Below are 22070 nucleotides of genomic sequence, written 5' to 3'. Positions count from 1 at the left end.
GCTGGACACATGTCTACATTTGTAGGCACAGTTCATAGATTTATGGAAACTTTCTCTTGATGTAGTACTAATGACCCCAGCTGGACACATGTCTACATTTGTATGCACAGTTCATAGATTTATGGAAACTTTCTCTTGATGTAGTACTAATGTAGGGTCAAATTCCCCCAAAAGAAAACCCAAGAAAATCTTAACCCATCACCTCCTCCTCGTTGCACACTTAATGCATTCTTGTTCCTGAAGAATGAAAACTCAGTATGCTAACCCTAGTATTATCTCGACTCTCAAGCAGAGGTAGCTGTTCCGCTGTTTCCCCCGGGAAAAGTCTACTTCCCATGCTTCCAGAGAGAAGTCTGAAAAGGTCAACAAAATGTTCCCAGAAGTTTGCAATGACAGTTCTCTTGTGTGAAAGAGAGTAAGATTTATTTTGTTTATCAGGATGTTCAATGTAAAAATGACCCCTCATTGTTTTTTCACACAACCCTTTACTGATACCATTGTCATCCTTCATGTTCCTTATTACTACCAGCCTATGAATTGTCCAGTTAACATCACAAATAAAACAATGCAAATGTATGGGAAATTAAGGCACACTCTACTACATGTACAACAGTGCAGCAAAATAAGGTTTTGGGTTCACTCTTAACTGCAATGAGTACTCTCCACTCAAGTTAAACCCTTCCTTTAACCGAAACGTTTTCCCAGTAACCAGGTTACTATGTGGTAAATTGTGTCACAACTCATGACCTTTCAAATTATTTAAATTACCATTATTGATTAAAAGAACACGTTGCCTTGGATCGGACGAGTTGGTCTATAGCTAAGCGTTTGTAACCGTTTTTTATAAAATGCATATGGTTGGAAAGATGTTTTAAAAGTAGAATACAATTATCCACACAAGTTTGCCTCGAAATTGCGTGGTTTTCCTTTTACTGCGCGAACTAACACGGTCGGCCATTTATGGGAGTCAAAAATTTGACTCTCATAAATGGCCGACCGTGTTAGTCGACGAGGTAAAAGGAAAACCGTGCAATTTCGAGGCATGTTTGTGTGGATCATTTAACATGTATTCTACTTTTACAACATCTTTCTACCCATATATGCATTTTATAAAAAAAACAGTTACAAATGCTTTTCAAAGACCAACTCGTCCGATCCAAGGCAACGTGTTCCTTTAACAATAAAAAGGAGAAGTCTGTCATAATATGTCTAGTGTTTTTGTATTATCTTGCCAGGAGTTGCATAATATGTACGTGTCTGGGTAAGTTATGTCTGGGTCTACTCTAATACTTCCAATATGTACATGTAGTACAGTACACTAATGTTCAGGTCTTGAACTTTGTGAATCACAAGACTAATTGATCAATGCGAGGAATGATCCATGACTAGCAAATACTGGGATCACCCAGGAATTTGTGTAGCAATTATTCTTAGTTACATTCTGCACTAATTAACCACAAAAGAAAAAATTTGCATTAAGTTCAGCATTCAATGTCCATGTCAATTCATAACGTAAACTTAAAGTGCATTTATAGCTCCCTCCATATTTTACTGCCCTGCCATTTGCATTTCACCACTCTGTGCTTGGGAGACATTTTGCACATTATCTGCAACTTGTTCAGTAGTAGTTTCTCCTCCCTGAATGAATCCAGTTAAATGTTCGATGGAAGCTTCTGTCTCTCTAGCAACTTCTTCTCTACTCTCTTGCTCCTCATCACCATCAGCCAATCCTGGATCGAGGACACAGGTTTGAAATTTCACAACAAGCTTTGGTTTAATGCGTACGGACTGTTGCTGAATACACTGATGTTCTTGGTATTCTATAACAGACTGAAAGTCAGCTTTACATGAAGAGCAATTGAAGTGGTCAGACTCTGAGTGGCTAATGAAGTGCAAACCTAGATTTGAGATTGTTTTGAACCTTTTGCTGCACCTATGACAAGCAAACGGTGCTAAAGGACCCTCTGGATTCTGAAGCTTCTTGTTTTTTACCTCCCTCTTCTTGATGACTTTTTTCTTGGTTCCTTTACAAGATGCCTTGTAATGGTCGCCAAGCAGCTTCAAACTGTTGAAGCATTTCTTACATTTACTACACAAATAAGGGTTGCTCTTCTTCTTGTGGAAGCGCATGTGCTTCTTCCGCTCTAGCTTGGACGTTATCTGGAAGGTGCAGAGCTTGCATTTCACAGGTTTATGATCATTTGGCTCGTTCTTTGACATGGCGATTTTGGATAGGCGTTGATGCTTTCTCATCTGGTGTGAGGTTTTGAAAGTTTTGATGCACTTGTCACAACTGAATGCTTTCTCATCAGAATGCACTGCTAGATGGCACCTGACACTATCTTGACTACGGAAACCTTTGCCACACTGTTTGCAAATATAAGGTTGGTCACCAGAGTGGAGTCGTTCATGAACAAACAGTCGATCCTTACGCTTGAAGACCTTGTCGCAGATCTTGCAGATAAATTCAATTTGTTGCTCGGTGTCTTTTTGCTCAGACTCTTTGTATTTGCGTCGTTTCACACGTGTCTTCAAGTCCTGTTCATCGACTTTCACCCTTAATGAATTTCCGCTATCAGCAACTACTTTTTGGGGCATACTTTTGAAGTCCTATTTCACAGTCTGTTTGTTGCCAAAACAAGTTTTATACAACATAGCTTAGAATAGTAAGTGATGTGAAGTGTGGATTAACTCTTGTTCACTCGGGCTGAACCTCAAATACCATCACCTTTGAAAGAAAGAACAAGTACATGTAATTACAGTTATGAAAACGTTATCATAAGCATACAGCATTGTGCACGAAATAGACATGAATGGCATAGGTCTAGGATTCTGACTGAGCTGAGCCCTTAATTAAGCCGCACAAGCTGACAAGTGGGCCCTGTGCTATTTGCTGTGGTAAATTTTGAGAGTATATTTTTGAGGGCCCGACCAGCATGACCAGGTGCACCGCTCACTCAACCAACAACACAAGACCCCAACCCAAGCAAAACAACTTGTCAAACAGTCACTTCCACCACGGCCACAGCGTGTGGGCCAGTTCACCGTCATCACGGTCACCGATTATGGAGGTAGATTATTTTTTTCCGTTCTCATCATCACCAAACATTATGTTCCACCTCAACTTGAGTGTTAAAGTTGGGATGGAACACATACACTGTGACAGGGCCTGGGTGACAGTGACACGTCACACAGTACACCACACGGGTCGCACTATTTAAGGGAATACTGTGCACGTCGCGCGTATCGCGTGATGTAGCACAACTGTCCCGGCCGTTGCTCTCGACCAATAGGAATGAAGAAACTGTCTTAAAATATAAGCACAGGTGCAAGCTCGCGTGTCACGCCCATGTTTTTAACACTTTTTACTGGTCTAAACAAAGGTTTATCCACACCCACGTGACGCGCCGCGCTCTTCACCAATCAATAGGAATAGCGAAACTGTCTGAGGTATTAATGAATGTTCTTTTAATGTGCATTTAAAATTTGTTGTAGTAAGTTGTCATGAGCGAGGGGTCGTGAGTTGTCGGTATTTTTTAGTGCGACCGCACCACACAACATGCACAATGCTTTGATGAGGGAAGGAATATGAGGCGGTTTCTATGCAGCAGTTTCTACGACTCACGCACGCAACGCCTTTAACCTTTGTGTGGGTTCAACAGCGTCCTCTCTGGAAAAGTTTCCGTATGGCGCCACCACTTTTTCATTCGAAATAAAATAATATAGTATCTAATTTACCTGATTGATATATCCCTTTTTGTAAAAATGAGTGAAAAAGTGGTGGCAAGTTATCCCTCTCTCTTGATATTTTGCTGTTCGCGATAAACCTTATTATGCATGACGACTATGTTGTATGACGACACTCACAGTCACACTACCACAAATCGGAGCGCCCCCAGGTCACTCATATTATGTTGAAAAAATATGGTCAAAGACACCAGGTAAGTCCGCAAACTTGTTTATTCACGCTTAGTAGAAACAAACTTACCACATCCATTTATTCCAGGACCAGGCTGAGCCAGAAATCGTGAAAGGCCGCACACACAGACAGTAATGAGTAAGAGTTGCCACATTTTGGGCTGGATAAATAGCGCCCTCAATTCAATAATTCGAGTTTTGAGATGAATGTTGTGTTTTGTAATATTTTTAAATTTACTTTTATTAAGAAAATATCATATCAATCTTTAATTATATGTTTACAAATTAATAAAACACATAAATTTCTCTTAATGTTATTATACTTGATTTCAATGTATTATTATTTAATATTTTTTTTAGAACTTAATCTTAGAATACACACGGACTGAACGAGGTTTATTGTCGTCATACCTATTTTAGTGTGAGGAAGGGTCTTTCATGGAATTCGGAACCTGACGCAAGTAGTCTAAACAATGTCAATCCTTTGTCTCATTAACAATACTTCACCTGCAAAAGTTGAGAAATTAATATAGTAAGTATAGTTTATAGCCTTGATCAGATTTTAAGTTGAGTTATTTTATTAAAAGAAGTGTAATTCTCGAGATTGGATGACTCGTAGTCGTAGTCGCAGTCAGTCACGTACGATCGTCCCAACCATCACAAGGCAAATCAGTTTGAGTTATGACGATTTAGCACTCGGGGATCACCGATTCAATCAGTCAGCAAACCATCTGCCGGTACTGGTCCGTCTAATTTACTCAATGAAATTCAGATGCTCGAACTTGACAAATGAATACTGACTGTTGACATAGTTGCGATAACGTAACCCTCCTGTAGACGGAGGGTTAGGAGTCATTCTCATTCGATGCAGGGCGAAATATTTTAGTCAACAGATTTGCTCATTTTTTACCACTTTCAAAAATCATGACACAAATTCTATGAACACGAACTTAATCCTGTCTAATGAATAACATTCCAAAACACAATTGAGAAAATATTTTGAAAAAAAGGACAAAAACTTACCAGATCCCGGGAGCGAAACAGTCACAAATTTCCCAGGTTCTACTTTTGAAGCTGTCGCTGGTGAGTGTACAGTGGGCATAGCAAACGGACAGTGCACACACACTGCCGCGCTGCCTTATAACACCCCTTTTACAGAATGGTTTAGTCCAACAGCAATGAACATCGGGAAGTCACAAAATGGCGAAACGACAGGTTCAAAATAGAACCTGGGAAATTTGTGACTGTTTCGCTCGGGGATCTGGTAAGTTTGTGTACTTTTTTTTCAAAATACTTTCTCAATGGTGTTTTGAATGTTATTCATTAGATATTGAGGATTAAGGTGGTGTTCATAGAATTTGTGTCATGATTTTTGAAAGGGGTAAAAATTGAGCAAATCTGTTGACTAGCTGTCGAAATTGTACGTGTTTGACCATTTCGCCCTGCATCGATTGAGAATGACTAGTAACCCTCCGGCTCCACCGTTGGCAGGAGGGTTACGTTATCGCAACTACTGTTGACAGTGCTAGAGTAGTAGTAGTTGCGATACTGAACCCTCCTGCCGACGGCGTAGCCGGAGGGTTACGAAGCACACGCAATGTGCGGAGCTTCGGCCGTGTGTGTGCACATCACTGGGGTCAACGACTCAGCGCTGCGTGTGGTGCATTGTGTATCCTTGTAACTGTGTAGCCGTAGTCTTGATCCAAGACCATTGATGTTGCGCCGTCACACACAACCAACGTTCCGATCTATGCACGGCAAAAACTGTACACGCTTGTTATAATCGAACGTTAGCGGGCGCTCTGTTTTTCTGATTTCCGCATCTCAGCGCGTGTACAAGACTACGGCTGCACAGTTGCAGGGATACAGATTGCACCACACGCAGCGCTGAGTTCGTGACGTGCACAAACAGCCGAAGCTCCGCCCCCCTCAGGTTCGAATTTTCAACCTGGGTCTTTCGCTCGGGAATCTGGTAAGTTTTTGTGCCTTTTCTTCAAATTATTTCCTCAATGGTGTTTTGAGTGATATTGTAGGATTCATTAGACATTGAGGATCAAGTTCGTGTTTCTAGAATTTGTGTCATGATTTTCAAAAGTGGTAAAAATGGAGCAAATCTGCTGACTAGCTGTCGAAATTGTACGTTTTTAACCATTTCGCCCTGCTCACATTGCGTGTGCTTCGTAACCCTCCGGCTACGCCATCGGCAGGAGGGTTACGTTATCGCAACTAGAGTAGTAGTAGCCCAGGTTGGACTCCTCCGTTGCAGGCAACGCGACGGAGTCCAGGGTATAATAACGGTCCCATACCATTGCGAAAAAAATTCAAAAATCTGTTAAAAATATTTCTACCTAACTTGGGAGTCTGAACTGTTACTCACATGTTCCTTGTAGTGGAACTCCAAGCTCGCATTATTTAAAATTGTTGAATTTTCTCCGTTGCTTTGGTGTTAATATTTTGTGAAAAGAAACTTCCATGTAAACACTTTCTTGCACTGATCACTGGCGGCCTGCTATTTGCAGCCAAATCGCCGTCAACTTGCGCCAACCAAACACTAAGCAGATGGATAATACTTAGTCAGCGAGCAATTTACACAAAGCGCAGAACTATGCGATATTGAGCATTGATGTCTTGTGCCAAGACTCCATGTGCTGGAAGTGTATTTTTTTCCTAGGACAAATGAGGCCACTTTTACCATAAATTAGCGCATGCTAACCGTCCCAAGAAAAAAAGTATACGCACGCAGGAAAGCGCATGTACAAGAAGCACTGTGAAAAAGCAAGATGGCGGCAGACGGCTTTGCTGCTTTAGAAAAAAAAAAAATTCTTCACAAGAAAAAAAATTGATTTTTGTAACCGTAGGTAATTCAACCTGAAATTAAGCTTGGGCGGTTCCAGAAACTTGGGGCTCGGTTCCGGTTCCAAAAATAAGCTCGGTTCTGAGACATACCTGGTTCCAATTCAATATAAAACATAAGCCGCCCGTCCCGAGCTCACACACACACCGTTGAGCCGATCTATTTTAACTGAAAATAACCAAGTTAATCAGACATCGGTCCGGAGCTCACACACACATACACACAATTGGAGCCGATCTATTTTTAACGAAAAAATTAATACCAGAATACCCACCAAGTCAATCAGACATCGTGCCACCGAGCACCTATTCTCCATGCATTTATACAAGTCTTTGATTTGGCCGGCAGCAGTACGTCCATAATGCAGTACGTCCGTAGTGCAGTACGTCCGTAGTGCAGTACGTCCGTAGTGCATGCAGTTTGCCGTCTCTGTACATAGAAGTGTACATGCCTGTACATGGGACAAGCTTTTATGAATATGGATATATCGGCAGCCAATCACAACGTGCTGTCTGGTTGGACTTTGGACTCTGTATATCTCAGCATATGCCTATGCATCATCTGTGCACTGTGTGTTGTATAATAATGCAGCCACATGTGATAGTTGATGCTCATGTCGGCTTGAAGCCTTTGCACAGTGTATCTGCGGTCACCGTTTTCAACATCAAGCCTCAATTTCTGGAGCCGGTTCGTCCCAGGATCGGCTCCACAGAGTCTTTTATAATTGGGACTCGGTCTTTTGAAATCGGAACCGACAAAAGCGGGTACCCGGTTCCACAGAAGAGTGGAACCGCCGGTCCGGTTTTCAATTTGGAACCGGGTAGAACCGGGTAACCGAAGGAACCGCCCAAGCTTACCTGAAATTTATACAAATTCTATTTGAGCTGGATTATTTTACAGTTTTATGCCTCCTGGATTTTAAAATGTATCTTGGAGGAGTTGAAGTCGAGTTAACGGCACCTACCCAGTTGACGGCAAATAGCGGCAAAATAATGCACTGTACTCATAGCCATGCGCACTTGGGCTCACACTATCAATTAGTACACGATGATCACACCGCCAGTGCAGAACTTCGACATATTTTGGGAAATAATTTCTTCCATGGATATATTTGTTAGCTGTGAACTCGTTTAGAATATAGTGAGGGACACTATGAATATATGAACGGAATTTCAGCTTCTCAAATCAAGTAAAAAATAAAGAAAATTATAGTCAAATTTGTGTTCACATTGTAAAGAACCTTTATACCCAGGACGTCAGTGCAGTGGCACTGACTGACATCCTACCAGGGCTAGACTAGTAGTAGTACTAGCCCGCTAGCGTAGCTAGCCCAGGTTGGACTTCTCCGTTGCAGGCAACGCGACGGAGTCCAGGGTATAATTATAGACCTTTCTTTTGCAATGTCACAGCCCAAGTTTTTGCCAACCCAGGTGCAAATCAAAAAAGATCGCTACTTTTGGTAATAATGTTACCAAATTTGTTGATTTTGTTTAAAACAAAACAACAAATTATTATAGGTATTTTACCTAATTGAAAGTGTGCAGAAAATGTTGAATTTTCATAAAACATTTGTTTTTACGATTTATTGTTTCACTAACATTCGGCCGGCCATGCCAACCAAGGCGATTTGTTTATCAACATAAGAAAGGTCTGTAAAAGGTTCCGTACCATTGTGAAAAAATTCAAAAATATTTTAAAAATAGTTTTTACCTAACTCAGAAAGCTGAACTTTTACTCACATTTTCCTTGTACGTAGTCGGAAATCCAATCGCGCATTGTTTAAAATTTTTGAATTTTCTTCTTTGGTGTTAATATTTTGAGAAAAGAAAATTTAAATTGACGTTTCACACATGCACGTCAAGAACGGACTTGCTTGTAAACACTTTCTTGCATTGATCACTACCGCCCTCTCGTGGCGGCTGGAGATGTGACAGTCTTTTTTTTCTTTGCGCAAGCTGCAATTTTGTTAAGGCGCAAACATCATTTTCCTCTTGCTTTTTTTGAACGCACGACTGGCTTGCGCAAATTTAAAAAGGATCATATTCAATGATTGCACCTGACGTATTGCCAACTACGGCACTATACTCAAAGCCACATGCGCACTTAAGCTCACACTATCAATTGGGACATGATGATCACATTGCCAGTACAGAACTTCGGCTTATTTTCGGCAATAATTTCTTCCACGGATATAATTGTTAGGTGTGAACTATTTGAAAATATACTAAGGGACACTAAGATTATATGAACGAAATTTCAACTTCTCAAATCAGGAAAAAAATAATGAAAATTGTAGTCAAATTTGTGTTCGCATTGTAAAGAACCTTTATACCCAGGACGTCAGTGCAGTGGCACTGACTGACTACCTAAAAAAAAATGGCCAAATGGCCAAATGGCCAAACAAAGCAGTTAAGTTCCTCGATCATAATCACTCGGTGCGATGACACAATTCGATCTCACTTCAAAAGGAATAGTAAAGATTCCCTGCCTCTGACCCTGACTGTAGAAGTTGTCAAGTTGTGCGCATCCTTTTGAATTTCCCAACTCTTGTTTATTCTAAGTTCAAAAGGTCAGAGACATGGTGATGTATCAGGATTAATTGTAAGGAAACTAGGAATTGGACAAAAATTGGCATGTGAAGTGACAGATGATTCATCTGAAACTATTGATTCAACCTGAACATGTTTAACATAAGGCAAGGATTTGTTGCACAACATTAGTTTTAGATTTGAACCTACCAAGAGAACCATCCCAAAGGCCTACACTACCTGAGTGTGTGACTTGCCTTAAACGAAAATTGTTACTGGAAAATTTAACTGGAAATCTTTTGAATTGAAGCCGATCAAGTTGTTTAAAAAAACATCGGTTGGTAACTTCTCTTTATAGGCCTAGAACAAATCAAAATTGGTTAAGTCAACAGATCCAGACAACTTTTTTTTCTAGAATAGACCTTATGCACATGACGTCATTTCAGTAGGGCGCCCTCACCTAGAGGTCAAAAGGAGGTTGTTCATTGGCCAATCCTGTGCGCCGCGCGTACAAATCTGTGCGTTTCGTTTGTTTCGTCACTGTTTTTTCCACTAAGATGGCCGCTGGATGACATCAATGCATAAGGTCTAATGACTTGACTTATTTTGTAGCGGATCAAATTATTTCTGAAATATCCATTGGTGAGTAACTTATCAGGAAGAATTTTTTGAAATTATTATTATTGTGTTTGCTTTCAGTTTCATTAGTAATGATTTTTTCTGATTTGACTTAATGAGAATTGTTGTTCCTTTCTCCATCTTAAAAATTATGACTACCATAACATAGCCAGGCATTTCTTGGTTTGTGATTGTCAACTTTGTCTCACACTCTGAAGAGCAAGATTGTTTTTTAAATTGTGGGAAAAGTTACATGCTGGTATTCTTTGAATAATGTTACGTTTAACGTGCACTTTCCATATATTAAAAATGATGAAAAGAAGAAGAAAAAGCTTGGAATAACTGCATCACAGGAAGGCGGAAAACATTGGCCCAGGCTTCTGCAATGTGCATGGTGTAATGTTTGTTGGTATTCCACTCTATAGCATTATTTTGTGATTATAGCTGACAATGTGGAGTTAAGAATTGAGTACTAAAACAAATGTTGCTTAATTCAAGCACATTTTCTTGTTTTTTGTTTTGTTTTAGGAGAGTAAATTTTATCCCAACATAATGGCTGAGTCAGCTGTGGGGAGGAAGGGGGATGAAAGTCCTACCACTCACCTAGACTGTACCTTAGAAGATTCAGCGATGTCCACTTCAGGCTATGCCCAGGTGGTCTTTCATAACGTACAGGAGAGATATACTCCAGGTTCGCCAGTTTTTAACTTCCATTCATGCAAACTGTTCTTGGAACGTATTCTTTAGTTTGGCATCTTAGAATGAGTGTCAAACTTCAACATTTTCACAACATGATTAAAAATACTTGTTTTGAAGAATTATGATTGTCAAATGAAAACACGACTAAACAGTAGAGACAACAACTAATCTTAGCAAGATTAAAATGCTCTGGCAAATAATTTAAAAGTAAGCCCTGGTAGACAAAGAGAATACTGCTACTTTGTTTTCAGAATTTGTCTTTTATCTGTCTGATCACAACCCGATGGATTTAACCATAGTGACACCCATCTATTGTTTTTATTAACGAATTTGCTCTTTGTCTTTCAAGGTTCACACATTGAATGTACCTACACTTTGACTCCAGCCATTCAGCCAGCAACCAGAGACTGGGTGGGTATCTTCAAGGTAGGATGGAGCTCCACTCGCCAGTACAAGGCGTTTGACTGGGCACCTTACCCCACTGACTGGGTAGAAGGGAGAGAGTATGACCAGACAGTCAGGTTTAGTTGTGAGTAGACTTGATTTATTCCCAGTGTTTCAACTCCGTTGTGACCCTTGCCCACTTAACTCTTCATTTGTAGCTTGATGAGGAACAATTCAATATTAATTGAAGAAGAAGAAAACACAGTGTTGTCATTAAAAACAGGAAACTAATAAGATCTAATGAGATCTTTCGGTGACAAGTCTTTTTCTGTTTTAGCTTTCTGTTTTTTGCTTTTTTGCTTTCTATTGTATTTAATTTCAATTTTTATTGTAAAGCGCAGTGGTCAATTTTGGAAATGCGCTATATAAATGTTTTTAATAATAATAATAATAATAATAATAATAAAAAATGCATATTGACTGATTGATAATTGATGGTCCCGTGCAGCATACTACCTACCCAAAGAAGAGGACGGTGAGTTTTACCAATTCTGCTTCATTGACTCCGCTGGTAAGATGCGAGGAGCAAGCACACCATTCCAGTTTCTAGACCGATCCTCTGAAGACTTTGTGGAGGTTGAAGATGCATCCATGGGTCTCTTAATGATACAGTCTAAGAGCTCTGCTTATGAGGAGCAGCTCAAGAAGATTATAAAGGTTAGTCAGTTCAGCAATTCTTTACCTTTGGTAATAGAACCATTGATGCCTCAAACATCACACTATTCAATGTAACTCAGAAGCCTAAGGAAACCTGTAGACAAGGCTGTTTGTAATGAACCACAAACACTGGAGTAAAACCCTGCACTTCTATCATAGTGGCTCAAGTTATTTTATGTGCGCAACCTACGCCTATCTTAATACATTTAAGACCTTTGGTTTTACATCCTCTCCGAACAACAGAACTTGAGTTTAGTGTAATAGATTGCTCGGCCATGACTGAAAGATTAAGAATGTTCTTTGAACTAATTTTGACAGACGATGTCACTTCAAAACTGTCACTTCAAAACTGAAAAACACAATACATTTGTATGCATACATGTATGCCAGGCACAGCATGCAAAATTCTTGTAACATGTAAACTGTTTGTATGTCTTCTAGTAAGGTGTCATATTGTAGGGTCTTAATATAGCTCATTTGTCAAATTCACATTTTATAACTTCTAGTCTACTGGCAAATAGCTTATAAGTATTCATTCATATTTATTTTATAATCAGCGAACAAATCAGGTGATGCATTTAGCTGTATACTGTCAACCTTACCATTCTTTACTCATTACTCAATACTTAATAGGAGAAGGATGAGCTTCTTGAGACTCAGTCTGAGTTACAATCTCACCGTCAGGGTCTTGAGAGTAAGATCGTGAATTTGGAGCAACTCCTTAAAGAGAGCCGGCAGAGTGACCAGAAAGCCAGCAAGGAAAACCAAGTAAGTTTCAACCTCCCTGCCACCTGAAACTATACAATGACAAAATGTCAAATCCCAAAACGGGATTTCCTGTGCCACAGAAAAGTGATAAGCGCTTTTAGGTGAATGAAGAAAGTTTTCTTTGCTTAGCCATTTCCTTTTTTTTTTTTTTATGACAGACTTGAGCTACGTTGAAGGCTTCTACTTTCAAACTTTTCGCATCCATTTAACGGTTGGTCAACCATTCATAAATGAACCATGTGCCTAAATGAACCTGCCAGGTGATTAACCTAAAAGCGGCCCCCACACATGGAAAGTTTATTTTCTATCTCCCTAAAAATAGGCCTAGTTTTTGTGTGATAAGTAATCCCCTGACATAACTAGAAGGGTTTGTATAAAACTTGGATTTTTTTGTTTAGGAGCTGAAAGAGCAGCATCAGATTCTTCTTCGTGAGAAGACAACTCTTGAAGGTCGCATAGAAGAGGTTCTAAACGCCCTGAGCAGTCTTGAGCAGGACAAGACACGCTGTGAGAAGGCCTTGGAGGTTACCAAGATAAAGCTTCAAGAAGCTCAGAATCAGACAGCCAAGGTGTCACAACAGAAGGACCAGCTTGTTAAAGATCTCAGTCAGGTCCTACATGAAAGGGATGAGTTCAAGGTGAGACAACTTGATCTTAGATAATTTTCCATCAAACTGGATTATCTATCTTACAGCAAACTTAAATTATCCTTAGCTCTTGACAATCTTCAATTAAACTTTGATTATGTTTTCTTTTAGTGATTTTCCATCATACACATATAATGTTGGTGTTTATGAGTAGCGTACACAAACACATTGATATTCAGAATATGCAATACGCAAATGCATACCGGGTTCTTGCCCTTACAATTTAACCAGTAAAACTTGACCTTGTTCAATTTCACGAATAAGAAAATGAATGTGAAAAAAAAAAACACTCAATTGGCAATCCTTAAGCGTAACTCAGCTTTACCACACTACAAATGCATCCTTTCTCTCACTCAATTCAGAGCCAGTTTGCCTCCTCTGAGAATTCCAATAAGGAATTGCGTAATGAGGTCTCTAGCCTGCTACACCAGCTGTCACAAACCAGCCAGGTCACACTAGATGTCAAGGAACAAGAAGCACAGATTAGGAATGAAAAAAAAAAGGTAGAACAGCTGCTACTGGTTGCTACGGCAGATAAGGTAAGCATAATAGTTCCTCTCTACCATGTGTTAAATTGTTGAGGTCCACCTCTGTACTGCAATGTAGGTGTACCCCTATGTGGGTGCTTTCTGTACCCTACTCTGTACCCCTATGTAAGTGCACTCTGTACCCTATTCTGTACCCATATGTAAGTGTCCTGTGTACCCCTATTTAGGTGACCTCTGTACCCATATGTAGGTGTCCTCTGTACCCCTATGTAGGTGAACTCTGTACCCTATTCTGTACCCTATTCTGTACCCATATGTAAGTGTCCTGTGTACCCCTATTTAGGTGACCTCTGTACCCCTATTTAGGTGACCTCTGTACCCATATGTAGGTGTCCTTTGTACCCCTATGTAAGTGCACTCTGTACCCTATTCTGTACCCATATGTAAGTGTCCTGTGTACCCCTATTTAGGTGACCTCTGTACCCATATGTAGGTGTCCTGTGTACCCCTATGTAGGTGAACTCTGTACCCTATTCTGTACCCTATTCTGTACCCATATGTAAGTGTCCTGTGTACCCCTATTTAGGTGACCTCTGTACCCATATGTAGGTGTCCTGTGTACCCCTATGTAGGTGAACTCTGTACCCTATTCTGTACCCATATGTAAGTGTCCTGTGTACCCCTATTTAGGTGACCTCTGTACCCATATGTAGATGTCCTCTGTACCCCTATGTAGGTGAACTATGTACTGCAATGTAGGTGCACTCTAAAACATCTTTTGATTTCCTGATCATTGTATTTGACATACTGCCATTGAGTTCAACTGCCTGTATTACTTACTACTTTTGTTAGACTAGAATCGCCAGACTGAGCTTCATGGTTGTGCATTCCCATTTCATGATGTTCGGCACTGTAATGGTCTACATGTTTAGAGAGTTTGAAGTTTTAACTCAAGCTTAAAAATTATAAATGGTATTCGACACTGGTATGGATGCTTTTATTCATAGCGCTTAGAAACTTACGTATTTAGCGCTCTAAAAATGTTGTAATTATTGTTGTTATTATTATTTGCCACCTACCTAGGATCACATGCACAGCATTGGGGAGAAGTTGCGAAACAGAGACGATCAATATGCTGCATGTGAAGCTAGTAGACGCCTGCTGTGTACGGAGGTAGACACCATGAAAGCTGTCCATCACAAACTCTCTAATGATCTGCAGGTATTACTGGCTATTAACCTTTGTTGGGCACTCCCTTTGAATGGGGAAATCACATCAAAGATGTTGTTAAGTTTTGTGTTTTCAGTTGAAGGAATTTTGCACAAAATGTGCATGGAGTAAACCTGTCAACACATGCCCCCCCCCCCTTCTTAATAAAAATGAATATATTAACAATTGTAGCTATTGTGCTTGTTACACTTCTGACAACAATTAATTGGAATGAAAAGTTTGGGTTCTTTTTAAAACCACTTCTTCGTCAACATGGAAATCATGTCATAGTCCAAGACTAAATATCCTTATTTTGAAATTTACAAGTTGTTTCACAACCCAATGTGATAAGATCCATTACAACTTCCAAGAGAGATTTGTTTGCCCTCTTTATGCTTTAGAAGCTCTGTCTTGTCTAGCAAACAAACTTTAGATTGTTTTCTTTCTTCTTTGTTTGCTCACAGCGAGCAGAGACAGAGAAGGATGCCCTGAAGGGTCTAATGAGACGTAAGGAGAAGGAGTTTAAGGATCATGAGAAGCAGTTGAGGAGTCAGTTCCATCTTCAATCTCACCAGGCTAGAGAGAGAGAGGTGATGATATTAGAGCAGGTTGGAACACTCAAGGGTAGCATCAAACTACTGGCTGAGGTATGTTATGTGTTTATATCATTGAAATAGAAACCAGAGAATGGTGTGTGTATGTATCGATAGGTATTTTCTTTGTTGTATGTGTTCATAGCTGTTCCAGCTGTATTACAAACTTCAGCCATCCCGTTGGTTGATCGGGACAGTGTTGCCATACAGGCAGATTCATGTTGTAATGTCCAAAGCTGACATAGAGGGTATGCACAGCAGACGACAGACGACATTTGAGCTAAGCTTTCTCAAAGTTTTTGCTACAATTATTAGAGCCTACTCGTCAGATTTGAATGCTTTGACATTTGAACATGAATTATGAGTTGCCTATGATTCCTCAGAATGGGGTACTTGGGTGTGTCTGCAAGACAGTATAATCCCTTCCCTTTCCTTCTTGGTACAGTTATTACATCCGGTATCTATGAATCCATTGAAACCTGTATCCTGAAATAGTTTGTTTCAGACAAATAGACATTAAATATACAAATCACTTGGAAAACATTAAACTATCTATATTTCACAAGTCCTTTTTTGATATGAATATATATATATTTTTTTATTTTATTTTTAAAACTCGGTTTCTTATCAATATTCACAATTCTGTGGTAATGTTTTGCTTTATCAGGAGAAGGAACAGGCTCTGAGATCCAATAAGGGTCCTATGGAGGCCTCCCAGGTTGTCATGAAAGAGCTCAAGGAGAAACTTAAACGAACGCAGTCTAAGCTTGAGGAGGAGACTAAGAAACGAACTGAACTACAAAAGAAACTGGTACTCTTCAACCTTTGACCTTTAATCATTGTTTGTTCAGTTTCGAAGGAATACAAGAATTGAAAACTGAGAATGTGTCCGAATCAATCTATTCGCTAGCAGCTATAGCTGTTAGCAGCAGAAACCTTTTTAACAATCTGGCAACCTCAAACCCTAAAGCCTGGTTCATACTTTCTGCAAATGCAAAGTGAATTTTGACGTCACATGGCTGTTTTGGCAGTGAATGTTTTGCAGGATTCAAACACAGTTCAACTGTTGCGAATTTTTCAGTGTAAATTTGTGACGTCAAAGTTTGTATCACATTTGCATTCGCTTGAAGTATAAACTAGGCTTTATAAGTGGTTTCAAATCACCCTCAGCAGAGATTCAGATTGCGCTTCATTGGCTGTAACACTTTTTTGATTCAAGATGGAAATTGCATGAATATTTTGTTTTTCTTTTTAGAGCACCAGTGAAGCCATCTTTGCCCAGGAGAAGAATGACTTGACTCGAGACATTAATGATATGAGACAACGTCTACAGATGGGAGCTGAGGAGTACAAGAAGAAGTATCTGGAATGTCTGCAGTTAGAAGGAAAGCTCAATAAGAAGAAGACTCAGCGGAGTAGGGCTGCATCCAAGGAAGAAGTTGGATGGATCTGGAATGAAGATGCCAAAGGTTAGACAATATTGATGTATTTGGAAGTGTTCTTGAGAACTAGATTGAGTTGAGATGAAAGGTTGAGTTTTTTTAAATGCTTAGTTACTAGGTAACAGCAGAGTAACCTCAGAGTAAAACATGTACCATTATTTTGTAATATTAATTAAAGACTAGTTGGTATGACACTGCTCTAGAATTGCCTGGGTCGTGGGTTTGAATCCCATTCAAGTAATATGCCTGTGATTTTTTCACACAACTCGGGAAAGGACTGAGTATGCAGTGCTTACACACATCGGTGTATGAATATTCTTTACCCCCTACACAAATTTAACACATGTTAATTCATTAATGACCTTCAGAAAAAACTGCGTGCTTGCCTCAAGATTACATTTAAATTTAACTGAACTTTGAACTTTGATCCATAGAAAATGAGCCGGTGATTCAGGAAGTACTGCTGCAGGCTTCCCCAACAGAGAAATCATTTGACAATGCTGAAATTCAGCAGCAGATAACAGTGCTGGCTCAAGAGCTAGAGGAACGTGGCATGAAAGTCAAGAAGTATAAAGAGTTGTTCCAGGTATGCTTGAGCTTTTCTACTGTAGGTTTCATTTAAGCTCCATAGGTTAAGATAACAGTGCTGGCTCAAGAGCTAGAGGAACGTGGCATGAAAGTCAAGAAGTAAACTGCTCACAAAAAGTAAGGAAACTTTTTTCAATCCAGTATATTTGTTATTATTTAATACTCTCTTTGTATATGGTATATATCATTGCAAAGCTGAAATGTTCCTCTTTAAAATGATACCACAATTGCAATGATTACATGTTGCTGGACTTGACCACGTTAATGAGAATGAGACAAAGTCACAAATCAAATGTGCCAAAATTGGCAATTTTGTGTTACTGTGTGAACAATCAAATTGACACTTTATTGAGACAAGAAGTTTGGTATAGAGCGAAGACAACTTACTGATCTGAATACACTTTATTGATACAAAAAGTTCAGTAAAAAGTGGATGATCCGAAGGCGTTGATGACAGCCTGGCACCTTCTTCTCATGCTGCGCACAAGTCTTGTGATGCGCTGCTGAGGGATGGCGTTCCATTCTTCATTAAGGAACCTGGTTAGGTCAGCCACAGTTGATGTGTTGGTGGTTCTTGCGCGGACAGCGAGGCCAAGCTGGTCCCACAGATGTTCCATGGGATTCAGGTCTGGACTGTTAGCAGGCCTTTCCATCTGGTGCACCCCAACATTTTTCAGGTAGTCAGTTACCAGTCGGGCTCGATGGGGGCGAGCGTTGTCATTTTGAAAGATGGCATTTGGTCCAAGAGTGTGCAAGTATGGGACAGCATTTCGTCTTGCAAATACCCATCAAACAAGGTGTTTTTCATGAGATGAGGGTAAATTGTGTCCGATGAGCTCACTGGTGCAAATCATTGTATAAACCATTAATGGTTCTGAAAAGCTTAATCGGTTCGATTATTGAGCATTACCTATTGACCATTCACAGACAACAGTAATTTTGGCACATTTGATATGTGACTTTGCCTCATTGTTATTCGTGTAGCCAAGTTCAGCAACATGTAATCATTGCAAATGTGGTATCATTTCAAAGAGGAACAGTTCAGCTTTGCATTGATATATACCATATACAAAGAGAGTATTAAACAATAACAAATATACTGGATTGAAAAAAGTTTCCTTACTTTTTGTGAGCAGTTTATAAAGAGTTGTTCCAGGTATGCTTGAGCTTTTCTACTGTAGGTTTCATATCAGCTCCACAGGTTCGAACTTCTGAGTTAGTGTAATGAATCTAGGTTAATTAAACAATTAATACCGAATGAGATGCATGAAAAGTGCATTCATCAAACACAGAGATTTGACTTTCTTGAAAAGGCAGGTTTGGTGATCGCAACCTCTTGCAAGGAAAAGATGAACAAAGTTTTAAACTTTTCAAAGAATAACATAAACCAACTGCCTGTCTATTTTCACTTTACAACATGACCAATGCCATCGGGGGTCGCTGGCCTGATTATTTCATTGTTGATTGTTTTTTTTAACTGTTCCATATCTTATACAAAACATAAATGGTTCTTAATACTGAACTAGCTAGTAGTAGCACTTTGACTATAAGTGAGTTGGTGTATCTGGTCCTGGGGTGTTTTTACTATTATTTGGCCGCTGACCAACTGTTGGGGAAGAACACTGCCAGTAACCATAATATGTATTTTGGGATATTCTTTTGTATAGGTAACTGATAAAGCGCTACAAGAAACATTGCTAAGATTGAATGACATATTTTGTTGAATGTGAGAAGGCCTTATGTGCCAGGGTCAGACAAGGAGGTGAATGGAGGATGTATTGATGTAATTCAAATGTTAATCCATTTGTTGCCCAATCTAGGCAGAGAAACAGAAGAGACAGCAGCAGGATCAATCATTCCAGCAGGAGAGAGCTACATTTGAGATGCAGCTTGACGCAGCTAACAGCTGTGCCCAAGAACTGGATGAAAAAGAGGTATTAGATAAATCTAGTGTTTTTTTTTTTTTTTACTCAGTTTGTGTACACGATTAATAATTAGGTACTATTTTGATGATACTCCTATAACAAATACTTGTATTGATGTTGATAAATAACTGCAATATCAGATTTGAAATCAAGTCGGAGCCCAAAGTACCTGTACTTGCCTGTTGGAATCAGTAATCAGATCAAAATAAGTGATTGACAGATTGATTGATTGATTGATTGATTGATTGATTGATTGATTGATTGATTGATTGATTGATTGATTGACTGACAGATTGACAGACTTTTGGTTGATAAAATATTTCCAAATGATGACGAGTTGGTCTAAATTTGATAAAGTTGTAAAGAGACGTTGTGAAGTTGTGTTTGCTATTATGATACTTAGTGTGACATCTCATTTTGCTTAGCAAGTTGGGTCGATTCATTGGTGGACTCATCCTTTGAAATCAATTCCTGTAACCCTTTTCAGAGAGCTGCACAGAAAGCAGCTCAGTATAACAAACTCACCACCGTTATGTTTACCGAGATACTCAAAATACTATGTCATATGTACCATTTGTAACTGGTTCAGAAAAGTGTAAAGCGATAGTTTCTGCTTTAAAGTAGCTCTATGAAGTTGAGCCTTGGTATTTACTGTTTTGTTTTGATTGTTTATTTATCAACAGGAAGACATCAAGCTACTGCAGGACAAAATTTCTAAACTTCACACTGACTATATGAAGATGAAGCACACTCATGAGGTATACAAGTTTGATGTACTCCAGAAGTCTTCACAAAGTTCACCTCCCAGCACCCCTACTGGAATGAGCCCCATCCACTCCTCCAAAATGGCCGTCTGTCATGGACCACCGAATGGGCAGTTGATGTTCAGAAACCCCTACGTTGATCCAAAGCCGGGGTATCAAAACCCTTACAATAGTCCGGAAGACGCAACTAAACACTATGGCAACCCATACAAAGGCAAGGAAGAAATCACAGCACAGCCCTCAGCTCCCCCATCACCACCAGGTCTGACTGAGATGCCAGCTGTCCCTACCTTGGCTCCTAAGAACCCACCAGAAAAAAAGTTGAAATCCAAAGCCCCTCTCCCAGAACCACTTAAGCCAGATGTCTTACCAGAAGGAAAGATCGCAGCCATTAAGACTGTAGCTAAACATCATCAGACTGCGAAGCTGCTGGATCTAGCTTTGTCTGCGGGTTATACAGAGAGTGCTGAAGAAGAAAGGTAAAGCCTTTTTACTATTCTGTCTTGTCTCCTATTTGGAATTGATACTCAAAGTCCAGTCATTTAATCTTTTATAGAGTAACTTGAGCAGCGCCTGGAAAATCAGCATAATTTGCATGTACAATGTCATGAATTAACATTGTGAAGTGAATGATTATCTATTATTGTAATTATCACAAACAATTTAAGTTATCTGAAACCTGTATTCAATTTGTTTTCTAACCCTTCAGGGAAGAGGGTCCAACCGAGTTCCATGATGCATGTGAGGAATTACCGTTGAGCGAGGGCGGTTTGAAGATCATGACGTGTCCAGAGTGTGAGATAGAGTTCCCACCATCGTTCCCGGAGGCTGATTTTGTTGCCCATATCCAGCAGCATTTTGCTCGTCTATGTCCAATGTGTAACATGTTAATGCCATGTAAGACGCCAGACGAGGAGTATGAACGTCATGTGCAAACACACTTTGGGGATGACTAAAGAGGTTGCCTAAACAGCCCACTGAGAAGTGATTACTCTGTTTCCCCCGTTGTGTTGCTTTGCTTTTGCAATTTGTGTGAAGTATATACTGGGCTTATCAACATCTTAAACTTTCTTAAACTAAGGTGTTACTGCAACTCTTGACAGATCCTACATTTTGCTTCAGTCGGTTTGGTTGCTACTTTGGGATTTGTTTACAATTGAAATTAATCACATTATTTGTAAAAGTAAACAGTCACCTTTGAAATTTATCCAAATGAAACACAACATGAGAAAAAAACACCTTGAAATATCAAGACTCAAAGTTAAATAAAACGTTCTTCTGAATCTGTTGTTGAAAAGGGTATACTTCTAAATAAAGTGAGAAACGAAACTGCATAAAATATAAACTGATTGATTGTTAGGAACTGTAAAGATATGCCTTGTAATTAACAGTGAATCATGTAATATGTCTAATGAGTATAGTGAAAAATGTAATACAAAATATTTGCCACTTAACTAAAATTTAAAGCAAAGTACATGATATTAATGTATTTATGTGCTGTATGATATCTGGTACCATAGAGGTTTATCAATGTATTGTGAAAATGATAAAGACAAGTCAAATAGTGCATTAAACTGCTGAGATAACTCAATATGCTTCACAATAATAACACTATTATCTTAGAAACAAGGCCAATTGGTTTGATTTCATCACTCATAATGAATCTTGGTTGCGCCATTTGTGAGTTATTGTGAAGTGCGCATTTTAGGTGATGCATAGGCAGTTAGACATGCACCATTAGTTTTTGACTCCTAATATGCCAGACCATTGGCAGCCAGTATGTTTGTGTGACATCAGTGCAAGGAGCGAATCTATAGAAATTGTTAAGTTACACCAAATAATTGTATAAAATTATGAGTAGCTAAATCTTAAATATCACAAACTTGAACATAGATGTGAAAATACATAACAAAATTACTAATGTCTGA

At 39.4% G+C, this 22070-nt stretch overlaps 2 protein-coding genes across 5 annotated transcripts; one reads left to right on the top strand and one right to left on the bottom strand.

The window, feature by feature from the left end:
* Window positions 1-1108: 1108 nt before the first annotated feature.
* LOC117287757 (gastrula zinc finger protein XlCGF52.1-like) lies at window positions 1109-4079 on the bottom strand. The gene is made up of 2 exons (XM_033768261.1): window positions 3989-4079; window positions 1109-2728 (listed from the first exon to the last, which is right to left on the bottom strand). The coding sequence occupies exon 2, from the start codon at window positions 2596-2598 to the stop codon at window positions 1549-1551; it is 1050 nt and encodes a 349-aa protein (XP_033624152.1). The 5' UTR covers window positions 2599-2728; window positions 3989-4079; the 3' UTR covers window positions 1109-1548.
* A 267-nt stretch (window positions 4080-4346) lies between these two features.
* On the top strand, window positions 4347-21370 carry LOC117287872 (tax1-binding protein 1 homolog). 4 transcript variants are annotated; one of them, XM_033768443.1, is made up of 15 exons: window positions 4347-4450; window positions 10447-10609; window positions 10967-11146; window positions 11510-11718; window positions 12352-12486; window positions 12885-13124; window positions 13496-13672; window positions 14705-14842; window positions 15295-15477; window positions 16091-16234; window positions 16679-16892; window positions 17300-17451; window positions 19274-19387; window positions 20062-20621; window positions 20852-21370. In XM_033768443.1, exons 2-15 carry the CDS (start codon window positions 10471-10473, stop codon window positions 21096-21098), a joined length of 2832 nt encoding a protein of 943 aa, XP_033624334.1. In that variant the 5' UTR covers window positions 4347-4450; window positions 10447-10470; the 3' UTR covers window positions 21099-21370. The 4 variants fall into 4 exon arrangements, with proteins under 4 accessions (XP_033624334.1, XP_033624333.1, XP_033624332.1 ...); XM_033768442.1 differs by lacking the exon at window positions 4347-4450 and adding an exon at window positions 4502-4655; XM_033768441.1 differs by lacking the exon at window positions 4347-4450 and adding an exon at window positions 4502-4661.
* The last annotated feature ends 700 nt before the right edge of the window (window positions 21371-22070 follow it).

Source organism: Asterias rubens, chromosome 3 (assembly GCF_902459465.1).
Source record: "Asterias rubens chromosome 3, eAstRub1.3, whole genome shotgun sequence".
NCBI lineage: Eukaryota > Metazoa > Echinodermata > Asteroidea > Forcipulatida > Asteriidae > Asterias > Asterias rubens.
The sequence above is the reverse complement of the archived record's forward strand: the minus strand, read 5'-3'. Positions and strand labels throughout refer to the sequence as shown.